The sequence below is a fragment of the Podarcis gaigeae genome, assembly GCF_964106915.1.
Source record: "Podarcis gaigeae genome assembly, chromosome: 4".
In the NCBI taxonomy this organism is placed as follows: Eukaryota; Metazoa; Chordata; class Lepidosauria; order Squamata; family Lacertidae; genus Podarcis; species Podarcis gaigeae.
The window spans coordinates 79,290,223-79,305,291 of NC_139677.1; the positions used below are offsets into that span (position 1 = coordinate 79,290,223).

Consider the following 15,069-nt stretch of genomic DNA (forward strand, 5'->3'; position numbering starts at 1 on the left):
AAATTGCAGTTAAGAGTTTAAAAGTTTAATCCTTCAGTTTAATCTCACTGAAACACAAATTCTACTCAAGGAATCACCTGAGACCAGTATATATTATGAGCAGATAGACCAAGGTACAGACCTGCATTAATCCAGATTCCATCAAATCAAAGGGAATGGGGCCTCTGATTCAGTGGAATAAGGAGTGCACTCATTATAAAGAATATTTTCTCTCTTTAAAGTACAATGAAACAGCAAGAAGCATGAAATATAATGACAGAGAGCCTTTTGAAAACGGTATTTGGCATGTCAACATTTATTTTGATAACATCCATATTTTCCTCTCAAATTTCATTTAAACTTGTAAATTCTCATTTGGATTCTTCAGGTCACAGCTGGTACTAGGTATGCAAGCTAAGCTTCAAAGATAACCTGCTGTGTCCATGCTTACAAGAAGTCAGTTCAAGGCTACTTGAATAAATGTAGACTCATAACGTGGCTGATTTCAGACATGGGTAGACTTTCTGAGAGGTAGAAGCAAAAAAAATACAAATACAAATACAAAATTCAAACCAAGCACATAACTCAGTTCAAACAAACCACTCAACATCATCACTCATTAACATCCATTCAACTTTTAAGGTCACTAATTTCATTTTAAAAAGAGAGTGGAAATAAAAGTAAAGTTTGCTTAGAGGCCATGATACAAGCCAAGGGAGAGTCCTGCGTCTTTCAGAGTTCATTCCACAGCTTACTTCAGTGAATTATAGATAAGGCAATTTATGCAGAGAGTTCTCTTTCATCTTTGAAGAGGGCTGGCAGAATGGAAAGTTAACTCATTTTAGTGTTACCTAAATGTACTGACAGGAAATTCTAATGTTTCCAAACATCTGGAAATCAGCTTCATGGGATGGTGATTTCTTTTCTTAAAGAATGCCTTTTCATATACCGTCTTTTACAGCTTTATGTGGCTCCTAAAAGAGTGTTTTGACATAACTAAAGTCTGTCTGCTTCACAATAAAATGCTGCATTTAATTTAAAAAATCTTTTACAGAATAAAGATGTTTTTGTGAAGTTCTACTCTCTTGGACACTTATACGACGTTTCTTATTTCTTATTAAAGCATCTTAGCCTGTGTTGCTTTTTAGCATAACGTCCCTGTTTCAGTTTATAGTCAAGGGTACTAATGAATTAACTCTTAAGAGATAACACATTTCATTACCTCAGGTATTTGCGGCTCTGTGGCGCAATGGGTAGCGCATTGGACTTCATTACCTGAGGTATGAAATGAGAGCAAGAAAACGTACACATTTGGCATGTCTTCCTTCTTTAATATTGTAAAAGTAAAACTGCGTCAGGCGGTAAACAATTTAAAAGATGCAATCATGAGAATGCAAAGTTCCGGCAGGCACCAACTTGCAGATCTAGCAGCAGGGCTCAGGGCAACGTTTTGGAAGAATCAGGGCAGGTCACACACCAAGAAACTGCTGGACTGGTTATTGCTGTATAGCACCTCCCTAATAATGGCCAGAAGGTGTACTGCAGTGTGTAAGCCCAGTTGAGAATCCTGGTTTGGTTTGGCTTCCAGTCTGAGCGAAGAAGAAGAAGAAGAAGAAGAAGAAGAAGAAGAGGAGGAGGAGGAGGAGGAAGAAGAAGAGGAGGAGGAGGAGGAGGAGTTTGGATTTGATATCCCGCTTTATCACTACCCTAAAGAGTCTCAAAGCGGCTAACAATCTCCTTTTCCCTTCCTCCCCCACAACAAACACTCTGTGAGGTGAGTGAGGCTGAGAGACTTCAGAGAAGTGTGACTGGCCCAAGGTCACCCAGCAATTGCATGTGGAGGAGCAGGGAAGCAAACCCGGTTCACGAGATTATGAGTCCACCACTCTTAACCACTATACCACACTGGCTCTCAGCTAGTGTAGTAGCTGTACAGACTCCCCAAAACTAATGTTTTGTTGCTTGAATATCAGCTTTGCCTCACCTCACCAGAGGCCTACTTGAATCTTCCCTACCATTTTGTCTTGCTGAAAGTCTTACCTGAATGTTTACTGAACTACTGGAACAGGTTCATAGTCTCCTAGATCAATCACTAACACTAGAGACTTCAGTGGCTAGGAGTGCCTTTTACCACCTTTGGCTGGTAGGACAGCTACAGCCATTTTGGGGCTAGGATAGCCTGACGAATGCCATCCATTTGCTGGTAACCTCCAAATTAGATTACCATAATGTGCTCTAAGTGAGACTGCCCTTGCAGTTGGTGCAAAACGTAGTGGTTCGACTATTCACTGCAGTGGGATATTGCCACCATTATCAGTTGCTAACTGCATTGGATTTGAAATTCAAATTATATATATATAATTAATTGTTTTTATACAGGTTTTTTTATTGTTTGCATATATGTAACTGTTTTAAATATACTTTTAATTTATTGTGAAATTATGTCAAGATAGGAAGCAATAACAAAAGATAGGAAGCAATAACAAAAGAAAGTATAATAGTAGTAGTAATAATTCATACAGGAATTATGCCCATAAGCATAAGATCCCTCAACAGAATCTCATCTCTTAATGAATTGTTAAGAGTTCCATAATTTTCCAGAGTTGAAAAAGAATTCTAAAAACCCCAAAAAAACTAGGGAGAAAAGGATTAAGAGGAGAAATAGCAGGTAACCTATATTTGAAATAAAAAGAATACTGGGCACTTAGATTTTCTAGGCTCTGTATAAAAAATAAACTACAGAGAGGATATAGGTACAATCTAAAGTTAAAAACAGATAGATTTAGAGCACAATCAACAATTCTAATAGGAAATATTTGATTCTACTAATTATGAGGAGAATTCATTTTTTGCCCTGCTTTCCAATAAACATGCCAAACACTGGTGGTTATTTTCATTTTGAGAGGTGTTGTACTTAAGAAAATTCAGTACTGTAATGCTGGAACAGAGCAATGACATCTGACCTTGTAAGCAGCATTTGTCAATGAAAATCTCATAAGGGATATGTCCACATAATTTAACCCATATTGTACATACCTTTCATTAGTTAACATAATGTCTTAAGTTGCAGACATTCATTATATAGCAAAGGCTAGCAAATAAGGAGGTGATTACTTGTGATTTAATGATCTTATATTACAAAATATTGAAAATGAGAAAATAATGACAAGTAGCAAAAACTACATTAATAATAATTATGCTTGAATACAGTTTACAAAGAATAGTCATAACTGAGTTATTTTCCCAAATATAACAAATAGCTACTGCTCAGTAGCAAAGGACATCAAGGACACTTGCAAGAAAGAATTGGATCAATATTAACGTGATTTTCATTTCATGCTTCCCCAGCTCCAGTAAGCTGACAATACACTCTGATTATGTGAACTGCCTGTGAGTAACATAGAAAAGGTTATTAGAGCAAGAGGTGGAAATGGAATGCACTTTTTATATTGACAGATTTGCTAATAGAGTGTACTGACTTGCAAAAGCCATGCAATGCGTTTTTCACAATTTGCTTTTCCAAATACACCCTACCTACCTTCTAATACTAGTTCAAAAATATATTTTTAAAAGAAGACATATTTTATATTTATATAAAAGATAGCTTTTATTGATAGGAAAGTTATTTATAAAATAGACCAAGAGAAAAAATACAATTAAAAAAGCTAAAATGTGTTCTTGAATTTGCAATATGACTTGAACACTTGTAATGTGATTGTATACTATGGAAGTGCAAGATAATGTAAGAATACTCTTAAGAGAAGGTAGATAATTATTTTGAAATAGAATATAATAAAACTTGCCTTAGAGGTTACACATAAATGATAAGTATAGAATCTTCTAGTAGGGTTAAATGTAACAAGCAAAAGCTAAACAAAACTAACTAACTAAGGTTCCAAACCTGATAATTAAAATGCCCCCTATCAATGCTTCTTGCCACTTGAGAATTAAATACAACTTGGGTTTCCTTCATTGAAAAAAAAATGAAATTATAGAATGAATCTGAAAGGTTGCTGCTAAGTCCAGGGAAGTAAAGGAATTCATTCACAGGACTGGAGATGAAACCTCTGAAAAGCTCCACATGTAAATTTTGATTCTGTATTTAAATTGGCAGTCACAAGAGTATAAATGAGTATAAATCATTTTATCTTTAGAGGGGAAATTCTAAGAGTAGACAAAATATTCTATACCTCACGAGGTCATTCACCACACATAACAAAGCAAAAGTCTCCAAAGCAATAAAAAAAAAAATTCTCACAAAATGGTGGCAGAATGGGACACTGTGGTGCACATAGCTATCTTGTCAAAAGAAAAACCCAACAGGTACCTATCACACCTGAACAGCAGCAGTCCTCATAAAAATCATAGCAGTCAATTAATGAACATTTGGGGGCATTTCCCTACATTCACAGGACTGTGCTTGGAAAGTGCAATATTCTCACAAGAGAACAGCAACCTCAAACAAGACACACTGTGCATGGGAAATTATTAACAAATCTGTACTGTACTAAAAAAGATGAACATGCATCAATGCAATGAAATAAATTTTGGATAGCAAAGATGCAGGGTGAAAATGGAAAAGTTGATTGATAAATGAACCAAAAGCAGCAAAAAAAGAAAGAAAGAAAGAAAAAGGAAGAAAATCTGGGGAAGACAATGCTCTTTAAGTAAAACGGAATGGTTTACATGCCTGTCTTACATTGCTTCCTCTGAGATCATCACATTTAGACTGAAGAACAGAGAAGAGTTATTTGATGACATCTGGAAGCCCTTTACCACTGAATACACATTTTAAAAGAGCTCGTCACTGTAATATCTAGATTAGTATCTACATAATCTCTGTCCATGAAGTGGATGCCACTCCATAAAAGTTCCAGAAATATATTCTCATCTTGTACTTATATAGAAGTAAAAGCTCAGCATAAAAATGAACAAAGAATGTTATGCTACGTGCTATGCTTTGTGCACCGTTACATTTGAAAATATTATTTTCAAAAGACACCGAAAATGAAAGTAGCTTTCCCCCCTGGTAGGGGGAAAAAATGCATGATTCACTAGTAAGAAACTGTAGTACACATGCACAGATGGGAATGCTTAGCCATTTTAGAAGGAATGATTATCAAAGCAGTTATTTCCCCCCACTTTATCTTGTAGCATTCTTTTATGAACATTCCTAATTCAAATTGTAAGTCACAAGACTAAAAAGGCATGAGCAAATGATAAGTTGAAATCAAAGAGAGATTGCGACATTCTGTTTGCAATGGAAATCCATGTGTGCGCAACCAATTTCTCTTCACAAATAGGAACACATGCATAGGATGCTGGGTGGTATAGATTTATGCTCCTTTAAACTAGGCACTAAATTCTATAGCTAAACGGCATAGATTCAGCTTGAAGCTGGTCATTGTTATCCCCCCACCCCAAACAGATCCATACAAAAGATCAAGACAGTGCCATGCCCTATTCTTTGCTTCAAGCCTGCATATCAACCCTTTCTATTTCCCAGTGACTATCTGCTCCCCTACATACGATTTTCCCCACCCTTCTAGATCTTTGGGGAAAGCCCTGGTCTGCCACCAGCTTTGGAAATTATGAGGAGTAGGACTTTTTCTGCGGTGACATCATAGCATAAATGGCTTCAGTCATACATATATTAGGGGCCACCTTTATTTTCATCACCACTGTTGAGACAACTCAATAATGCTTTCTTGATTATACACCATCCACATACCAAGTAAAGATATGTTATTGGAAGCTGATCCAGAGTTTATGAAACTCCTATGCCAAATTACATACATGAGACCTTCATATATCCACAATTTACAACACAACCATCTGAGAGAATACACAGAATCACGAGCACTTATATCCACGTGGCAAGTAGAAATTAGTGAGCTTTCAGAAGGTCTTCTTGTATGAACATGGAATTTTGCTGCCACAAATGATACATGATCAAGTAATTGTATTGAGCCAATCTGACGGTCATTGTCAGGAACCTCCTCACTTTCCAAAGTGGTATTTGTATTTAGTTCCTAAGGGGACTGGTGTGTGTGGGTGGGTGGGTGGGTGTGTGTGTTGTGGAGCAAATCTGGGGTTGGAGACCAAAAGCCAGATGTCTGTGGATAGCCCCACTGAGGATCAAGGGAGCCAGGTCACTCTCCCATTTTATACCTGCGGTGTTTCTCCTCTCACACACAATCTCAGTGCTAGTGGATGGAGCCGCTTCACAATGAATTAGCTTGCATCAGAACGGAAGAAATTAACACGGCGGGTTCCTTTGCTAAGTGCTAGTATCTGGAAGGCTCAGAAAAGGAAGCTTACAGATTGGAAGGCTCAAATCCAGTTTGGACTCGGGTCCAAGCCAAGCTCAGCCAAACTCTCACATAATCCCTATTGGCAAGGAAGTTATACAAGCAGCTCTCTGCACAGTTCACGGTCATTTTGACCTTGCTAGATTGCATAAACTGCTTAGAACACTAACAGTTGTACTGTTAACAAACCACTGTACTCTGGGGACTGTGTCGTAATTTGCAACATTCTCTCTCTCTCTCTCTCTCTCTCTCTCTCTCACACACACACACACACACAAAATGAAAGGAAACAAAAGAAAATAAAATTTGATTTGAAAAAAATTAAAATATAATTTTACAGAAAAAAGAAAGTTCTCAATGATGAGCTGCTATCTTTGCATATAATTCTAAGAATTGTCATAAGAACTGCAGTTGACTGCTTCAGGTAGGCAGACAGTTCAGTGAATGGGTGTCCCAGGAAAGCAGCACAGGTGGTGGGCAAGCCACAAAGGAACAGTCAGAAATCTGGGAAAGTTCCCCAGCAACCACGCTGCCGCTGCGTGCCTCACAACAAGGCCATTTTGGTTGCAGCAGCATTGGAGACCAAGGAGGAGGAAAACAGAAGCGGAGCAGGATGGTTGTTGGGGAGCTGCCCAGTCCAGTGGTGTGTCAGAGGCTTGGTTTGGCTGAGCTTTAAGGGGAGAGAGTGTGACCTGGCCTGGTGAGTGGGCAGGTGGGTAGAGAGGAAGGGGCTGGCAGGTGGGTAGAGAGGAAGGAAATGGAAGCAGGTGGGGTGGAAAGGGGAAGGTCTAAGCTGCCCAATGCCAATCCTTTCAACCTCTGGCTTCCTTCTGTGGCGGTGCCTGCAGCAGTGGGAAGGGGCTACATATGACCCCCCTCAAACTGAATATCAATTTTTCTACCAACAAAAGATTAATTGGATGCATTTTACAAAGAATCAAAAATTCTTATGTTTTTTTATGGAATATATAGAATATATAGACACTCGAATCATCTAAGTAATCTTCACCACATTTTTGTGTGTTTCCGCTCACTAGTTAACAGCTGACATTCTCCCCCCTGAACAGGTGCAAAGTCACAGACAATTTTTGCCATTCTCAAGATTTTCCTGTTCTTTGGTGACCGTGACTATCATATTGTTACTGTATCCAAGCATTCACTATCAATACTGATTTAAGTCGAGATTAGTTAGAGAGTGCTCTTTTATTCATCAAGGTCATATCTTGATGGCTGTGCAAGCTTAGATAAATCGGGTATTAAGCAGGCACATCTCCAAGGAACCTAGAAATTCTCTCATCTGCAGACCTCAGCATATCTTGTTATTTATTGCCAGAGAAATGACTGATTAATTTTGTCATCTTTGCTCTGTGTTTTTTGCTCGGCTGAAGCTGCCTGCCCTCGTCTGCAATGCCTGATCAGACCTATTTAAGCTGATGCCTTTGATCGTAGACACAGAGGAGCTTGCTGACTTAGGCTTTGACTAAACATTCCTTTGCTGCAATATTTATGCACAACATCCCTAAATGATAACTGACAGTCAATGTAGATAACGAAAAACTACTAAGATGTTTCCCACTATTATATGGATACTCAAAGCAGCATTCATGGTACTACATTTAGAGGCAAGATTTAACAAACAACAACCCCCACAAAAATGCGTTATGCGACTCATTACTCTATCTGTCATTTTCCACTAAGAAGATATCCGAGGCAAGTAAACTACCTCCCTTTAAAACAAAAAAAAACCCAAACATTTTATTTGTCTAATGTGATTTTCATTCTTAAAACTAAGAGTAATTTTGCTACTATACCAGACAGCTATAAAAATTATCAAAATAACACTGATGAAAAATCCCTAATGAAAGTTAAGCCCCATGGAAAAAAAAATCTGTGCTTCTAGCGCTTTATTAATCACATTCCAGCACCAGAGGCTGAAAATACATCAAACTGCACCAAATCCTTTTCACATGACAACCTCATAAATTATTCAACTCATTAGTATCACCAAGAGGCATAAAAATAACATCAGTGTTAAGGATGTTTTTTTATAAAGTAAGGTCAACTAAAAGTTTTAATATTAAAATCCACAAAAGCACAAGCCTCAAAAAGTCCATCAAGGTAAAATCTATGGGATTTAATCTCACAGCAAGCTGTTTTAAATTCCTCTAGAAGGCTGTTGTTAATTTTGATACTGAAAGCTTCAGAAACATTTATGTTGGCGACTTCCTTCTGTTGTGATCTGAAATATAACCAATAGTGACACAGCCAACATTTCTCCATATATGTGCCAGTTTTATTTCTTTCTTTATCTGAATACAATATTGGGAAAACAATATGAGGTTCTCTTAATTTTACTCGGCAAGGGCCTTTTTTTTTTGGAGCGGGGGAGTTTGCTATACCTCTTAATCACATTTCCTTGTATACTTGTTTGCTGGGTGCTTGGCCCTAAACATGCTTGGCTGAAAATCTTGCTGCCCCTGCTCCACATGCACCCCTCAGTTTTAGGCTGCTTGCTTCTAGGTACAGGATTCAATCTGACACTACAGCTATGTCAATGTATATCTTATACAGCTCCACAGTTGTGATCAATAGTCTTCACCCTGTACAGATCAGGACCTAATTTTAGCCCAAATATATTACTGATTCTTTTCATTCCTCCCTGCTTCTTTCACCATCTTATTTGGTTTTGTCCCATTATGCCCACAATCTTTCTGCTTTACTGTCTTTCCTCTTCTCTATAAAACACAAATAAAATAAAATGCCCAAGGAAAGTGATGGAAGTTCAGTGTGATACAAGCCAGTTTTGAGGTACGGCTATATAGCTCACTGGTAGAACACAAGCTGTACACACAGATGTTGCATTTAAAGCACTACAGTGGTACTTCTGGTTACGAACTTAATTAGTTCCAGAGGTCTGTTCTTAACCTGAAACCATTCTTAACCTGAGACACCGCTTTAGCTAATGGGGCCTCCTGCTGCCGCCGCGCGATTTCTGTTCTCATCCTGAGGTAAAGTTCTTAACACGAGGTACCGGTGCCCTCCAGATGTGGAGGACTACAACTCCCATCAGCTCTCATCAGCATGGAGAATGGTTAGGGATAATGGGAGGTATCTTCTGAAGGGTACCACACAGTTGTATCAAAGGGCTCTGAAATATCTACACAGAACAAATAATAGCATGGACCCGATCTGGTGGGATGCTCTGCCACAAGAGACTAGGGCCCTGAGGGACTTGACATCTTTCTGCAGGGCCTGCAAGACAGAGCTGTTCCACCAGGCCTTTGGCCAAGGCACAGTCTGACTCCCTCCTTTGGTAATCCTCACAGAACTCTAGCCCAATGGTTGCCATTAATTTGATTTTGAACTGATTTTAAAATGAATTGATTTTAGAATGTTGTGTTACTTTTATTGTTGTTAGCCGCTCTGAATCCGGCTTCGGCTGGGGGAGGGCAGGATACAAATAAAATTTTATTATTATTATTATGGAGTGTGAAGTATAATTTTGAAGTGGAATACAGCAGCTTCAGCAAAACCTTTAGAATCTTAGTACGTCTTAAAAACAAAATAAACTCCCAAAGCAAATTTCTAATGTTTGTGGTTATAGAGAAGGGCAACCTAATGGGTTGGTAGAGATTTCTGTGGTCAAGAGGCACATGTATAAAATGTTTCCTAAGGTCCTATTTCATATCACTGTTTGGTTGCTCACCTTGTGAGTTTTAAATATTTGTATATTATGGGGAAAGCCCCTGGAAACTTTAATCAAAACTAATTACAGCATGGAATCGCAAAACTTTTCTGAAAATGAACACTTTGCGAACTTGGAAATATTAAACCATAGCAAAGATTGATTAGAGTTCATTTCAATATCATTAAGCATGTGAGGGGTGTACACATAAAGAACATTCATTTATTTATTTGAGGTAGCTAACGGATCCCCACAGAGCAAATTTGGCCTATAGATAGCTCCTTCTTGGCTGACATAGCAACTAACTGGCTGGCGTACCTCTCTCTGCTACATTGTTCTTTCTAGACAATGGTCTTATTATTATTCAATTCATTTCTATGCTGCTTTATATTTTTCAAAAAAAAAACTCAAAGCGGTTTAGAGCACACTGAAGCATCAAATAAAACAAGCCAGAATAAAAGGATCAAACTGAGAAACAAAGACACACAACTTACAAAATTATTATTTTTTACATCATCTTGCATCCTCATACCTGCTGCCCACTACTAGCCTGAGACACTGCTGAAGCTACGAGCAGCTCCTTCACCAATGAGACATGCTAATAAATATCCTGCATTGGAACATACTGTTGACAATTTCCCCCGCTTTCCCACTCTACAATGTGATGTCGTTCCACTTTCTCATATATTTTCCCTTACTACTCCTGTCCAACAGGACACTCCTCTTTATAGTAACCTCAGATTGCTGTATCCGGTAAAGTGCTTGCAACCTGAACCATAACTGAGTAAAATCACTGCACCCAGAACCTCTCCTTTAGCTGAACACAATAGGGGTCATGTTCACAGCCACGTAGGGACGCAGGTGGCGCTGTGGGTAAAACCTCAGCGCCTAGGGCTTGCCGATCGAAAGGTCGGCGGTTCGAATCCCTGCGGCGGGGTGCGCTCCCGCTGCTCGGTCCCAGCACCTGCCAACCTAGCAGTTCGAAAGCACCCCTGGGTGCAAGTAGATAAATAGGGACCGCTTACTAGCGGGAAGGTAAACGGCTGCGGCTCTGGCTCTGGCTCTGGCCAGAGCAGCGATGTCACGCTGGCCACATGACCCGGAAGTGTCTCCGGACAGCGCTGGCCCCCGGCCTCTTGAGTGAGATGGGCGCACCAACCCCAGAGTCTGGCAAGACTGGCCCGTACGGGCAGGGGTACCTTTACCTTTACCTTCACAGCCACATACCTATTTGAATAACATGTCAGCTCCTTCCCAGGGATAAGAAGGGCCTTGGAAAGTAGGAGCTCTAAACACTAAGTACCCTACAAAGCTTGTAGCTATGTGGATCTTTCACGCAAGGCCAAAAAGGTACTAAAAGGAAAAAGGGAGTAAAGTGGATGGTTCTCAGAAACATCTTACAAATAAAAATAAAGCTTTTTGAGTGAGTACTGACCATATTCCACAGCAGCTTTGAGCAATGCATCAGAATGGGTGGAGCCAAAGGCGTTGCGAACAAACCGCCTCCGTCGACGCAGATCATCTTCCCAATAATCTAAGCGCCAGAAATCATGCAGTTGGCTAAGAAAATAACAACAACAACAATAATAAAAGATTAGTGTCTACTAAACTGGGATACAGAGAAGGAGCAGCAGCTCAATAAAACATTTCCTTACTTTTTTCAGTGAGTACAAGGAAAATGTTACAACATATATTATTAAAGTGCAATATTTGAGTACTTCTTTACTTTCATTGAAGCATTTAAGGATTCAACTTTCTCAAACCACTCTGCTTACTGCAAAAAAACATTAATCAGAGCAAGCCCATTAACAAATGCAGCATCAAATTACAAGTATTAATGACACAGCTTGCTTTCTTCTACAGTGTTTCTTTAAAAAAAAGATTGTAAATCATAGAATGGACCTAAGAGCAAATATTTTGCAATTTAATGATTATGGTCTCTTAGCAGACTAAACTTAAAAGTATAAAATATTGCCCACTTGAATTTTTGTGGAACTATGATTAAAATAATGTGCTGAAATATTCATTGAAATAATTCCCCATTGCCCCCAGCAACCTGAGAAAATTGCAATTTTATTCATTATTAATAACTCTGAATTAGAGCTGCAAAAAATTCCACCATGTGGTAATTGTCTAGGTAAATTATTATTCCAACACCAACAGAGTCCTTGGATGATTTTATAGCTCCCAGCTAAAACAAGTCATTAACAACCATGGCCATCATCATTTTACACTGCCTGTTTTGCATTCAGAACCAATATTAAAGTTTCACAGAATGATTCAGAAACCATTGTTAACCCATATCCTACCAAACGTGCAAATACATGCATTCATTTATATTAAATTTAGTTACTAAATATGGAAACAGTCAAGAATCTCAACTGACAAAATGCTAACTATTATTATTTTATCTACAGGTTCCATGTCAATATGATGGGTGAACAGAGCAAGACAGTGCTTAAACCTCTGTCTTATTACATCAGCAAACCAGGGGGGTGGAAACAAAACTAGTATTCGGTATGTACATTGTATATTTACTGATATAGTAGGGTATGAATGGCACTAGAATGCACCTTAATCTTGGCTGTTTTATGCCTTCACAAATGCAAGTCTTTACACAAAATAAATACAATGTAAAAGAGAGGGGCAGGAAGACTGGAGAGCCACCATGATGGTTCATGCAGAATAGGTTTCAGTAGTTATCCATCTTTAAATCACACCTGCATCTCTCAGAATTAGACTTTATAATGACCAAAAAAAAATGTTGGGAAAGTGGGAATGTGGGGTGGGGAGGCAGTTGCAAGGGATCGCTAGCATAAGAGTGGATGGGTGCTTAACCCCTCCTGTGCCCATAGATTTGAGAGAGAGTGAGACAGAAAGACAGACAGATACCCTACAAGTAGGTTATATAAATAGGTACCGCTTTATAGTGGGCATAGAAGCCAGCCTCACATTCTCACACACCTTGCTCTCCCCACATATATAAACTTGAAAGTGAACTGGCACCCATGAACGCCAAGGTAGGCTATGGGTAGGTTGGGATCACCTGATCTATCAACATCTATTTTTCCTACTGGACAGATTGCACAGGCAACTAGAAGTGGGGACATAAGTCCATATTAAATGTGATATGTACAATAGAAGACAGCAAATTATTCCTATGGCTATTCCTGTGGGCCCCCTATACAGGCAGCAAAAGTCTTACATGTGTCCAACTGACGTGCAACCATGCACAAGCACATTGCGGTGACCTTGAAGTGGCCAGAAATGGGGACACAACAGGGGAGGGGGAGTAACAGAGTAGAGTGGGCTTATGTGCGCTCTGCTGTTGTGGGTGGTGGCCTGGAACACAACCCCCATGCAAATTGGGGGTTGCCTGTATAGACAAGATCCAGATCCAGCTTAACAGCTTTGTTATTAACACAGAGGATACCGGCGACACAACTCTTACTAAATTTTTAACTTTATAAAATTCAATAAATTCCAAAACCTTTCCATCCTTCCTCTGCTGGGCAGTGTTCACCTTCTTTCGTGCACTGGTATGCACACTTTGGGAACTGCATTTTTTAAAAGTGATAACCAATATAATTTGACCCCCAGTAGGAATGAAAATATTACTGCCATTGGCTGGTGCAAGTAAAGAGTTAGCCATTGAAAGCTACAGTATCTATTTGCAAGAAGGTCACTTCAATATAAGGGACGCGGGTGGCGCTGTGGGTAAAACCTCAGTGCCTAGGACTTGCCGATTGCATGGTTGGCGGTTCGAATCCCCGCGGCGGGGTGCACTCCCGTCGTTCGGTCCCAGCGCCTGCCAACCTAGCAGTTCGAAAGCACCCCTAAGTGCAAGTAGATAAATAGGGACCGCTTTATAGTGGGAAGGTAAACGGCGTTCCGTGTGCTGCGCTGGCTCACCACATGCAGCTTGTCACACTGGCCACGTGACCCGGAAGTGTCTACGGACAGCGCTGGCTCCCGGCCCATAGAGTGAGATGAGCGCACAACCCTAGAGTCTGGCAAGACTGGCCCATACGGGCAGGGGTACCTTTACCTTTACCTTTACCCTTCAATATGAAAGACACTAAGAAACTGTTAATGAAATGCAAAGAGCAAGTCAAAATCTTTTCACAATTCTGTATGCTTTTTTAAAACCTGAAACAAAGATCTAACAAGCCTAATAGTTTCCTTTTAAAGAGAACCAAATTAGTAATTTGAAACATGCCTTGGTCCTTCATTACATTAGTGTATATAGTTACCTGTAAGCAATCAGATCAAGAAACCTGTTGTTGGCAGAAACTTTACTGGTGTTGACATGCAAGTGGGAAAATGGGAAGTCCCACTAAGAAAACGCCTATTCCGATCATTTGCCTTGAGAAAATGAATTATGGCATCTCATTTTTTAGAAACTTACATTGGAAAAAGCTAAATCTGTTGCCGATAAAGACGTATTTAGATAGATATATAGAACTGGTATCTCACAAAGGAACTATACCCGAAAGCAAGTAAGACATTTAACTGGACAACTGGTTCAACTAAGTCAGTCTGAAAACAGGCAAAACACAGATGTTTTCAAGGAAGGTGCAAGAAACTTTGTAGTTGACATTTATGGAATAAATGTCACGCCAGAGATAGGCTGCACTTAACCTCCATCAGTTAGCAGTTGTCTTATGCACTGAAGCATGAGGGTTTAATATTTTTTCATTACAAATATCCAGTCTTATCAAGGCAAATCTCATTGATACAAAACTTTAACTCTTACCATTCTCTTTATTTCAATGATATGCTGAGATAGACTCAACAGGTTAATTACGTATATTGAAAATATTTAAATTTGATGCCTTCCTTTTATATTTATTTTCTTCATTCACACAAATCATTACATATGAGGACAGTTATTTTATATGTGACAGTAGCTGGATAATCTCAGGGTGCAGATTCTATGGGTCTGTAATAATGTTTTTATATGCCTGTTGTCTTTGTCCATGGAGTTTTCTTGGCAGGGATACTGGAGTGGCTTGCCGGTTCCTCCTCCAGGTGGATCACGTTTGGTCAAAACTCTCCACTATGACCTGTTCATCTTGGGTGCCCTGCTCGGCA

General features: G+C 39.3%; 1 protein-coding gene across 4 annotated transcripts in view; it reads right to left on the reverse strand.

Annotated features, from left to right (window-relative positions):
* NBEA (neurobeachin) overlaps positions 1-15,069 on the reverse strand; it is a 344,666-nt gene that overhangs the window by 165,158 nt on the left and 164,439 nt on the right. For all 4 annotated transcript variants that reach the window (XM_083735945.1, XM_083735946.1, XM_083735943.1 and 1 more), the window contains one exon: positions 11,411-11,535. In XM_083735945.1, coding sequence (XP_083592071.1) covers positions 11,411-11,535 — 125 coding nt within the window. The remainder of the gene's footprint in view (positions 1-11,410; positions 11,536-15,069) is intronic.